This window comes from Podarcis vaucheri (genome assembly GCF_965113315.1).
Source record: "Podarcis vaucheri genome assembly, chromosome: Z".
In the NCBI taxonomy this organism is placed as follows: Eukaryota; Metazoa; Chordata; class Lepidosauria; order Squamata; family Lacertidae; genus Podarcis; species Podarcis vaucheri.
In genome coordinates, this window is record NC_138758.1 from 28903445 (window position 1) to 28916064 (window position 12620).

Below are 12620 nucleotides of genomic sequence, written 5' to 3' on the forward strand. Positions count from 1 at the left end.
ATCAAACCAAAGGCTTACCTAGTCTGACATCCTTTTCTTACAATGGCCAACCAGATGCTTCAATGGGCAGCCTGTAAGCAGAACCTGAGTGCAAAAGCAGCTAGAGGAGGAGGAGAGAACAGAGGGTGAAGAACAGAGGGTCCTCTTCCCATCCTCTAAGCCCCCTGGGAAACTCAGGAAACCTGCTGCACCTGGTACTGGGTGTGGAGAGTGCAGCTGAATAGGACTCAGCTATGGGCAACCTAAGGAAGTGCCGTTCACCTTGGGCCTGCCCATAAAAAACAAGTCTAGAGTGGGAGAATGTCTGCTCTTTACAGAAACTCTTCTCGTCGTGAGACTTTTGTGGGTGAGCTGAGAGTTTGTTTGGACCTTGGGTCCTCACCTGGAAGCTGAGAGGGAGGGTGCGTGCCAGAAGGAAAATGAATTTATATTGATTAACATATATTAGAAACTTCATGTTAATGAAACATTTTTATGTTTAACTCTGTATTTTTGTAATATTTTAAGTTGCCTGTTGTTGCTTCGGTTTTTTGTACACTGCTTAGAGATTTTTTTAATATATTAAACAATATAGAAAATAAATAAATAAATAAATAAAATAATCACCCTACCTGCAATTTCCAGCAACTGGTATTCAGAGGCACCCTGCCTCCACCAATAAAGGTGCCATCTTGCTAGCAGCCATTGATGGCCTTTTCCTTCATGAATTTGTCCAATACTCTTTTAAAGCCTTTCACAGTTAACAGTCTTTGCCTCAAATGTCTCCGTTCCCAGGAGCAAGGATCTTACAGACCTTATTTAGCTAAATGGTAGAGCATAGCACTGCAGGTTCAATCCCAGGCATCTCCAGGTGCAGCTAGGACACACTCCTGCCTAAAACCCTGGATAGCCACTACCAGTCAGTATAGGCAGTTCTGAGCCCATGTAGAACTCTGACTGAATATGAGGCAGCTTCTTATGTTCCTAATGTTCCACTCAGAGTGGTTTTCCACCAGTGTTCTAGGCAGACACCACAAAATAATAGTACTATACAGATAATTCCTTTGCCTTCGGACAGGGCTTCCCAGGATGTTAGAGCAGTCAAAACAACAGGTGCTCACAGGAGAAATCTAGGATGCTACTGTACCTGTGATTTGGTAGCAGCGTCTCCCAACCACCAACTGCCACCGCCTCTTCTGTGCTGCAAACTATGGTTTGAATTCACATGAGACAACACTCAAACCCACAGGCTGAGCCAGTGTCCTTGGTAAACCAAGTGTGGCACATCCCAGAATTCTCTGCAGCACACAATGGTTTGAGCTGATGTGGGGCCAGGAAGCAGAAAGAGATGAGATGAATTTATTCATTCATTACATTATATATCATTATATATCAGTAGCTCATGGCAATGTGTAAGGGTCTCACCATCCACATTTTATCCTCAAAGCCTCAACCCTGGGAAGTAGGTTATGCTGAAAACCCAGGCAACTTCATAGCCAAGTACGTTTGAACCTGGGACTCCTTGGTCTTAGTGTGACACTTGAACCCACTATACCATTATTCGGAACACAAATATTTTATGTCTTAAGGGTAGGGATGGAGGAGAGACTTGGTTTGGTTTGCATTTTAATGTGAACCTTCGTAATTCCCACTTCCATAAATAATCCACAAACCAAAGCACAGCTATCCTTCTTAATCCATGCCTCACTGGATTTTGCAATGTAGTAGTCCAACAAAATATGTTATGAAAAATGTGTATGAAAGTGCTGGTTCGTTTTTGTGAGGACATTTTTGCTGAATTTTCAAACATTTTTCCTCCCACAGGAGAAAAGCCATCAACAAGAGCAAAGAGTCTGTATTCTCGGAGAACGAGCGTGAGGCTGTGAAGTACCTGTCGGCAACACAGGTGAACGATGCCGTCCAGGAACAGTATGTTCTCCTGCCAGTCGATCCCACCCTGGAGTGCCACAGCCCACCTCCTGACTACAACTCAGTCATTCAGTACTCTGCTCCTCCAGTGTAATTGGCTCAGGGCTGATCTTCATTTTACACATCTTTGACTATACAGTATATTCATCAGGCTTCCTATTTGTGCTGCCTGCTTAATGGAACCAGTGGGGTGGTTTTTTCACACAAAAAGGGGGATAAGAGATCACACTCTTATTCAGGTCCATCTGTCCAAGGTATTAAACCCCTAAAGCAGATAGAAGTCCTTTGAAGAGCAACTGTCTTAAAGGGTATATTTCTGCTGATCTAGCTCTTATTTTCTAACCTTCTGCACAGCAAATTTTTTTAAAGGAGAAAAAATGCAGTTGTACCCATTGCATTGTCATTCTGTGGGGGCTTCTTTTTCAAAGCTTTGGGATATACACTGAAAATTCTGGTTCTGTTAACAGGGGCATATTCTTCAGGGATCACTTCTCTCACAGTTTCAGGTAGAAATAAGAATTTCTCTTTTCCTCATTTTTGGTTCCTTATTATCATTACCATATTTACATCTGCCAGAATCCCACCCTTTCCCCAGCCCACATCAGATTACAATTAGCTTGCACTGCAAAACAGGGCTGGGGTGGGATTCATATTTATATTGACAGCCAATGTCCTTTGTTCCTAATAAATAAAAGCTAATAAGGGAATAATTAGATGAGCTCATTCTTTTCCAGAGCAAACTTCCCTTCCCTCTTTCTCCCAATGAAAAGTCTGACAATTATAACTATGTAACTGTCATGACTTCCCCCAAAGAACCCTGGAAATTATAGTTTAGGAAGGGTGTGGGATAATTCTCCATTGCAGATCCCAGGCCCTTCCTCATAGAAATCTCCCTTGGAGGAGAAAATGACCATTACATAACATCCTTTTCCCTGGCCTGTAGATTTGCCATTAGCTCCACTTTCCTCAAAATCTATTACAGAAAGAAATGGGTGTGAAAACTTTCATGGCAATGAATGTTAGTCATTCAGCAGGGACCAAAAAGACCTTTAGCCATCTAGGGTAATGAGGTTCAATAGATCCAACAATATTGGAAAAACATAAAGAGAAAATATGCCTCAGGTGTTTTTGAGCCAGGCTAGGTCAAGCTGGAAGGCAAGCCTGCGACCCTGTGAAACTGTGACTTTAAAAGCATCCTCTTAAAAGGTGTTTGGAAAGAATATCTATTCGATTCTAGTAGGGATTTTTCAGACAGTGGCTCCAAAAAAGAAAATTGTATGCCTTGATGAGCAGCAAAAACATTTCGTTGAGAGGAAGAGAGGAGAGATGGCTATTTAAGGTGGTGGGGGGGTTGTATTCCAGTCACTATCCTGCATATTCTGATCAATAACATGTTTTCGTTGGCTGTGTAATATGAATGCTGTGGAGATTGTGGCTACTTCCACTTTGTTCCTGCTCCCCACAAAGAGGTGTGTTGGCTGCACAACCACCCCAGGGCATCTACACCATACTGTGATCCTGAAAATCATTGTATGGCTCCCAGAAAGGTGTAGTTGCCGTTTCTCTGTGATATCCTTCCCCTACTACACACACACACACACACACACACACACACACACACACCATTCCAGTTAATGTTAACATGCAGCACTCTTTTGGGAGATACCCATGCTGGTGTTGTAACTCCTTGGAAGTCAAATTATCTGCTCATTCCACACTAGTATTGAAGGAATATGGGAAGATGCAGCCAGCCACTCTTATAAACCCAGAGAATGGCACAGAATGGCACTGTATTATGGATTCTTGCTTTGCTTGACCCAAGGAACCTTGCGGCCCTTTCCTCAGAGGCAGAGCAATGGAAGAAGTGCCCTAACCCTTTTGCCCAAGCCCCCAATCCTGAAACTCTGACAAACACATAACCTTCTAAGAGGGTCTCTGAAAACTAGTTTCAGGACCAGCAGAAGAACATTCAGCTTTCTCAAGGTGTACATTCAGCATCTCAGGTGTACAAAAAGGCGGCACTGAGCAGAGACGTAGTAAGAGAGGTGCATGTTTGTGTTCTCCCTAAATTCAGCTAATTGGAAACAGAGAAAGGGAGATGCAAAAAGTGCCTTATGGCATGAGAGTAGGTGTGACCCTTATCTTCTTGCAGGCAGGTTGCCTAATTCACCTCTTGTTCTGGATCTGAAACCCAAAGAGGCCTTCATTGAACTAATATGGAATTGAAGAATTTGTGTAGTATGGCTCTTCCCAAAGCCAGAAGCACCCCATCTGGACTCAGTGCCTAGCTTCTTGGCAGGAATGGTTCTGACTTTGGGTTCATAGACTTCCTCACTGTTTTTGTTTTAACCAGCCTGTGTAACTACCTAAAAATGAACCTATATTACTTGTATTTTATTTACTAATATTTTTCCTGCCCTTATCTTCCCATTCCCTTAATTTAATTACTATGTGTGTGTGTGTTTCCAATTAAGCTGCTATATGAGATAGATATAATCCTGCAGAAGCAAAGCACCTGATCTCACTGGTAGAGGTGAGCCTTTCCTTTGCATAACCTCTTTTCTCCCCAAAGGTGCTACTAATATGTTTGACTTCTGCAGGATCTTGCTCATTGTGTTTAATCTGTAAACGCAGTTCTATATAGACTTTCATTTATGTAGCAACGTGTATAATTCTTATGTAGTACCAAAGAGCAGGAAATCCCCTGGAATAAGAGCTTTCCATGGGTTTACTGAAAATGTCACTAACGCTTGCAGGACAGGCCCCAGTTTATGAGAATCTCCCCAGTTCCACAATTACTGCCAATTTGGCCGAACACCACCCACTTCCCCACCTTCCTTATCATTTTGGGGACATCTTTGTTTTATTTTTAATGCTACCTGGCTTCTTTCAGAAAACAGGGAGCTATGTGAATCTTGTGGTGTTTGGATCAAAGAGCAAGAAAGACATAACTGACCTTGTTCCCACGTGAGGCTGATCTCAATTGCAGGACAAAAAGAGGAGCCAGTTGCCCAATAGAAGTGTATATTTTGGTATCTTAAGACTACTCAGGGAATATTTTGTGACTTCAGAAGATACTCAGCCACCTGCCTTTGTGACCTGACAAACCTCAGATATGTTCAATGTTAATGAGTACAAACCTGTCTCTCTTTGTTTCAAGCCAGACCTTATGTTTTTCACTCCTGTAGCAACCCTACATTACCAGAGAAGATAGTATTATTAACCTGTTTTGTATCCAGGGCCGGCTCCACCATTAGGTAGAATCACACTGAGGGGCACACAAAACTGTGTACCATGTGGCTGACCTGCACCACCTGCCTGCTGCCTGTGGAGTTTCCGGCACTAGTGTTGAAGTTAAGAATTAAGCTGGCAGTCTAGACAGCTTTTGTACCTGGAAATGGGCGAGACACTGACACATGCTTCCCTTCAGGCAGCAAAATGTCTTCAGTCAGCCCTGGTTTTCTCCCCCTTTATACCATAATCAGCAGCTTCAGAAAAGACATTTGTTCATAGCCACAACCTATTCTTACAGTGAGATGATTCTTTCAGAAATATATTACTCGTCCTGCTCTAATTATATGTCGTTATCTGCTGCACTGACAAAAGCAATAATCACCATATTTCCTGCCCTATATTTCTTTGGCCTTCTGCCTCTCGGTTGAGAAAGACACAGAGACAGAGAGAGAAATTTGCTGGGAATCACAAGCAGGGAGAGTGCTGTTGGAACCATCTCCTGCTTGCGAGCTTCCCATTGGCCACTGTGAGAACAGAATGCTGATCCAAAAGGGCTCTTCATACATCCTTAAATCTCCGGGCCTAGGTTGTGGGAAGACTTTTTATCAGGAACCGCACTGAGCAGAAACTCCCATAGTCTTGGGTTTCTTTTTTCTACTGCCCCATTTTCCCATTGTTCCTGAGTTGTCAGTACCATTAACAAATGCCTGTGACCCAAATAATGAGATGGCAGAGCAAGCAAATAAGCAAATGTCCCATTCTGCTCCAAACACTACAGAATGTACAGTGAGACCAGACCCTGTCTGTCTGAAGAATGCACTGGGGGGGGGGACCAAAACACCTGCTCTCATTATATATTCAAAAATGTATTGTAATTATTAACCAAAAATAAATAAATAAAAATAATTTGATTTTATACAGCCTTAAGCCTCCTTTGTGTCATATGTTCTGAATTCATGCTCTATCCCAAGCATCGGATAGGAATTCTCATGTTAACTGAGGCATCAAAACAAACCCAATCATGATGCCTTCTTTTTTTTCTTCAAAGGCCCAGTTAAAAGCACTTTACACTATAGTGCAGGCCTGGTGCCTCTGGTTTGTTGGTAGATCTTTGGGTTCCACTAAAATACACAGATAGACAGAATTGCAACAGTAGCTCAGCTGCTTTGCATGCAGAAGACCTACATTCAATCCAATCATGCCCTGTTATAAAGCTCAGCTGACAGGTAATGGGGACAGTCCCTAGCCAAGAACCTGAGGAGCTGCTGCTAATCAGAGTTAGAAACAGGCTTTGTGGGTAAATAATCTCACCTAGAATAAGGCATCTTTCCTAGGAAGGAAGGTACATACTCAATGCATGGGGCCACAATGCAGACTTGGACTGCTATAGTTTTCAGTTTAGTGCTATAGTTTTCATCCAAAGGATGTTAGAAGTGGGAGGGAGAAGCACACAAGGACATTGGAAACAGAATCAAAGGCAGCCTCTCAAAAGAGCCTGTTATGTGACCAGCAGAACAGGAAGAATCCACGTGACGGCAGAAGCCTGAAAGCACTCAATGATTGGGAAGCCACAGTGACAAGAAGCATAGCAGGGTCCTCAAGCAAGAAATCAGGTCTTCTCACAGTTGTGGGTGTCCCACCACTTGGTGGTCAGCATATGACCCTTGTCAAGATCACATGGCTAAATCCAGACCAATGCCTTTACAAAATGAAGGCTGTTAAAACAAGGAGGATACATTCATGGGTACAAAAATGGTGGCAGCACATCAGTATGCTGTAAGCAGGGCTATTAAAGATTTAATATTGCATTTCCCCATTGTAGCTCACATGAAAACCATCTTTTTATAAAAGAATAAAGACTGATTTTCAATATGGTATGCCAATGTAACCAAGAATTACAAAAGACATCCCGGCTTCTGATTGGATGTCCTGTTTTTGGTGCCAAGCTCTTGCACGAGTCTGCAGGCTCCTGCAAGAGCTCAACTCCAAAAGATGTACATCTTTCATGTGAAAGAAGGACTCTGAGTTGGAGCCCATGGAGGGGGAGGAGGGCTGGTGGTGGTGCAGGCCAGGCTTCTCCCACTGGGCCCAAAGGTTGTGCCACCTCCACCCAATGACATCCCCACCAGAGGAGAAGAAACCAAGGAAGTCAAGGATGACAACAGAAGAGAAGGAGGAGCTGGAGGTGCCGGTATGGTGCTTGCTCTAAGAGTAGCAGCTGGTAACTGAGACGGGATGGGGCCCAGCTGGCTTGACACCGAAAGATGCACTTCCTGATTTTAATTGGTGGAATGCTGAAGAGTAGGATATGGCAATGGCATGACAGAATCAGGCAAACACCTCTTGCAGAAATCCTAACACAATGATGCAAGTTGGCCAGGGGTGAAATTAAACAAGGCCCTTTTAAGGTATGTAGTTTGGACGACTTTCATTTGTCAGCTCTGAGCCGGGTGAGTCACATCTGCTGACCTCACAGGAATCCTTTTGAAGAACTTCTCAGTATCTAGATGTATCCTGTACAGTATATTATTTCCATGTCAGTGAATGTCTGGCAAAATGCTGTGACCAAAGATTCACAGACTCTGTCACTTATATTTTGAGTTCAGTTTTTTATATCAATTGTTATTTCTAACCTCTCTTCTTCTTACAATAAAACTATAAATTGGGGGTGGGGACAGTAACAACATGGAAATGTTTCAGTGCCAGCTGAATAGTTTTAAATACAACACAGCCACCAATGTTCACATACACACATAACACAGAAAAAGCCACGCACACGCACACCCCCCACCTGTGTATAGTATGCTAGTTCCTACACACCTCTCTCTAGCCTCCATCCAGGCAAGCAAGAGGCAGCACCAGAGCTCAAGGACACATTTCAGCCAGGTAGAAACACTCAAGGAGCGTGTGAAGCAGAGCTGGTGAGAGGTGCAGCCTGGGGGAAAGTCTAAGACTTGGAGGCTTGGGGGTCCACATTTGGTCCCATGCTTGTTCTTCCCCACCACTGCACCTAGCCAAACTATGGCTTTTCAGGAACATGTGAACATGCAGGCTACCACCAAGGAACTCACAGCAGTTTTGCTTCCTCACTTTGCTGCATTGCAGATTGGACTAGAATACCCTTTGGGTCCCTTCCAGTTCTGCAGTCCCATGAGTCAGTGCTTCTGTGCTGTGTTTACTAAGCCAATGTGTAGCTTAGTGTGTTGTCTGAACCTGGACTCATGGTTATGCTCTCTCTCCTCACTAACCATAAGCTGTAGCTAAGGTTTATACCATGTCATCCAAACCAGAAGCTACATCTTGCCTTAAAATGGAAAGCAATACGGGCTATCAAGAACTGCAGGTGGGGAGAGTGCTGTAGCACTCAGGTCCTGCTTACGTGCGTCCCATTAGGGCATCTGGTTGGCCACTGTGAAAATAAGATGCTGGACTAAATGGGCATTTGGTCTGATCCAACAGCCGTGCTCCTCTTATTTTCTTAAGACATTTGAACCTAGCAGCCCTCACTCATAACTCTCTGACATCTGGTCCTCTAATCTCACCCAATAAACAGTCACTTGAGTAAGCCAGAACTATAGACTCTGATTTGCAAGGGATATTGATTTGTTGATGTGCTTACGGTTTTGTTTTTATATTGGAGATATAAAAAGAGATGGCCAGGAGAAGCCTCTTTGGATTTGCTGGTGGTGAAGTAGCTGCCTCTTAATTTTGAAGTTGAACCTTTGTAAGAACAAATTCTTCAAGTTCTAAAAGGTTAATTTGCTTTTCATAAACTACACATTTTTTTTAAAAAAATGATAACTTTATTCCTTCCTGGAAGAGTTTTGACCTTTTATTCATGTATATTTTTCAACTCCACTATTTGCTGTTTACGCCACGAGCAAGGATGTCACAAACTGTCTTAGCAAATCGAGTAGCAAACAATGAAACGTGGGGGTAAGATGAGGAGAGCAGGTTGTGAGGGGTGGAAAACAAGCTGTCTGAAGGTAACAACTCCCTTTCCCCCCCTTATAAACAGGTCTCTGATTCATTACTGGGTGCCAATAATGGGGAAGGGCTATAGGTCCATGGCAGAGCATGTAGCTTTGTGTGCAGAAGGTCCCAGATTCAATCCCCAGTGGCATCTCCAGGTAGGGCCGGGATTGTCCCCATTCTGCAACCATTCTGCAACCAGTCTGTATAAGCAATCTGAGCTACATGGACCAGTAGCCAGACTCGGGGCTTATCCAGACTTAACTTTTTCCTCACTCTTTCCAGACAGAGGTTTGCGCTTTAACGCTCTGTGTCATAGTTGTTGTTGTTTTCCTCTCCACTTTCCCCACCAAAACACACTCTTTAAAACTGAATCAGAGCAAACATCGATTTGGGTTTTCTGCAGATTGACATTTGCTCCAACTGAGCTTTAAAGAGTGGGTTTTCACAAGGAAAGCTCGGGACATGACACATGGAGGTTTAAATCACAGACTTGGCCTAGAAAGAGCGGAATAAAGGTAAGTGTGGATAAGCCCTCAATATAAGGCACTGATGTTCCAGTTTTGCTCGATGGAGAGACAAAACATGCCAATAGCACACTAGAACTGAATTGCCCTGTAGAACCTTTTCAAGATCCCCTTTTCTTGCATTCTGAAGGCTGAGTCATTAGAACAGTTAATAAATTCTTTCCTCCAATTTGCAAACTGAAGGAGAACATTTTACCAATTCTGGGGAGCAGGAAATCCATGTACCGTATTTGCCTTAGCATCAATGTGTTTTGGTGTAGTTATTGTTTGGCAGCTTATGTGACTCTTTCTATAGATCTGCCATATTAACTTGGTGCCCTCTGGACTACAACTCCCAGCAGCCCCAGCTTGTTCTCTCCCATAATGGTCATATGCAGAAAAGAGCAACTGAAATGAAAGGACATGACTAATTTAGGGCTATTCATTTCAATGGGCCTACTCTGAGTACACAACCCTCCAGGGTGCATGGAGTGTTAGGGGAGGGGTTAGTACCTCTGGTGGGGGGCATGTCATGCTCCTTCGAGGGCAGTTTGTCCACATTTGGCCCCCACTCTGCAATCAGCTCTCACCTGTGACTCCTAAATGGGCTACCTTCCCAAGTTGATGAGCCCAACCTGCCCCATACAGCACAGGCCAAAACTACCTTCTTGGCTGTTAGAACCCCAATTGACCTTGTCTACTCAATCTGCCGGAGCCTGTCTTTGCATAAAGGGGAAGTCCCTAACTCACCAAGTGTTTGCGATCCATTGGCTACCCTCACCTAGTTTAGCCAGCCAGTTGAAGCCTTTATATGATCCACAGAATGGAGCAACTCTATGCTGAAAGGTTGCAGCATTTGGGTCTTATTAGTTTCAAGAAAAGCCAAGTAGGTTCCTAAAAGTATGCATGGTGTGGCATATCATGGAGACAGTGGATAGAGAGGTGTTTTCTTCATGGAATCATAGAATTATAGAGTTGGATAGGACCCCAAGGATCATCTAGTTCAACCCCCTGAAGGAGTGCCATTGGCAGGATCCCTAGAAGGGTAACCTGCAGAAGGCCACAAAATGGAGCATTCCAGGGTGGATGGAACCTGAATCAGTCTCACTGCCATCTTGCAGTGGCATCAAACCCAGTCCAGGCCCACTCACTGTTCCACTTACAGACTTAGTGTGGCAATTGCCCTGTCCCATCCCCATCTTCCACCCCATCTGTTGTGAGTTCAAGGCTGCAGGTGCAGCAGTTGCCCTGCTCCATAAAGCCCTAGCAGATTTGGATTGTGCTCTGAGTGTGCCTCTCAAGCCCATGATAAAACATTCCAAAGTCCATATTGGGGCAATGCCTTTATTAGGGCAACCAAAATTTCATGAAACAGTGTGCAAGTTTTCAGGTTCATCAGAACTCTTCATCAGGCCTCCATCAGGTTCTAGAGAATTTGAACACTTGCACACTATTTGGCATTTTTGTTGCCCTAAGAAAGCAAAAATAATAATAACAAATGTCATTCCATTACCCACTTAGAAAACGAAACAAAAACAATACATTGGTCCTTAGCAGGTTGGTTGCCCCAATTTAAACTGGGTTACACCAGAGACAGTGATATTATTTCCTTTTCTATCTCTGTTTTTAAAGGAAAGTGGGGGGGGGGGTCCCTCATCTAAAAAGCTGGAAGTTGATTCTGCTACTTTTTCAACAGGCTCTGCTATCCTGGTTCTCATGCTGACATGAAGGTAGCAGGAAGCCTTAGAGTAAGCCATTGTAGCAAGTGTCATTTCAATATCAGCTTCTAAACTTGAAACTGATTAACTTCAGCCCTGCTTTTGAATGAGAAATGAAATTTATTCTGCCACAAACAGCTCCAGCTGAGGCAGCTAAGCTGAATGTGAAGAAATAAAAGTCCTCTTTAAACATATTGAATCAAACATCTCAACAGAGGTAGAATTTCATGAAATTTCATTAGCTGGTGAGTTCCTAAATCACAGAAAATGTAGGGAAGGAAAGTCAAATTTAAGCTAAGCAAATCCAGGGTGGTAAAAAAAGTATCTATAATATGTTGTGTCAGTAAATGATCTATTTTAACAGTAGCAATGAATGAAGCCTATAGAAGTGGAAGTTATTTGCTATTAAAACACCAAAGAAAAGAAGTTTGCTATACCAGATAAACTTCAATTTAAAGACACAAAAAGCATTTGGTCCTATCAAAACTCATAATGCATCTGTGCAATAGCTAAGAATATCAGCTGTGAGCTGGGAAATACTGCATCTCACTACAGCAGTGGTGACAAAACCTCCAGCTGTTTTGGGACTACAATTCCCATCATCCCTGACCACTGGTCCTGTTAGCTAGGGATGGTGGGAGTTGTAGTCCCAAAACATCTGAAGGGCCGAGTTTGGCCACCACTGCACTACAGAATATGTATAAAAATATGTATACAAGTAGGGAACTGCAAGGAAATTTTGCAGTTGAGGCTTAAGATTAGTGCTCCCCTTCAAGCCTTCATTTCTACCAACAAGGGAACATGCTTCCCCATGAAGACTCTGAGGGTCATCTAGTCCAACCCCCTCCACTCCAAAGACAATTAGACAAATTCATGGAGGAGAGGGCTACTAGCCCTGACAGCTATGCTGTACCTCCACAGTTGGAAGCAGCAATGCTTCTGAACACTAGTTGCTGGAAACTGTGCTCAACTCAACTTGTGCTCAACTCTTGCGTGTTTCTCAGTTGTGGCACCCGCCCTGTGGAACGCCCTCCCATCAGATGTCAAGGAAATAAAAAACTATCTGACTTTTAGAAGGCAGCCCTGTTGGTTTTTAATGTCTGGTGTTTTATTGTATTTTCAATATTTTGTTGGAAGCCGCCCAGAGTGGCTGGGGAAACCCAGGCAGATGAGCGGGGTATAAATAATGTTGTTGTTGGCATATGGTTGGCCACTGTGAGAACAGAATGCTGGACTAAATGAGCAATTGGCTTGATACAGCAGGTTTTTCTTAGGTTCCTAA

General features: G+C 43.4%; 1 protein-coding gene across 4 annotated transcripts in view; it reads left to right on the forward strand.

The window, feature by feature from the left end:
* LOC309523943 (vascular endothelial growth factor receptor kdr-like) overlaps positions 1-6062 on the forward strand; it is a 203460-nt gene extending 197398 nt beyond the window's left edge. For all 4 annotated transcript variants that reach the window (XM_082208216.1, XM_082208217.1, XM_082208219.1 and 1 more), the window contains one exon: positions 1804-6062. In XM_082208216.1, coding sequence (XP_082064342.1) covers positions 1804-2002 — 199 coding nt within the window. In that variant the 3' untranslated portion in view covers positions 2003-6062. The remainder of the gene's footprint in view (positions 1-1803) is intronic.
* The last annotated feature ends 6558 nt before the right edge of the window (positions 6063-12620 follow it).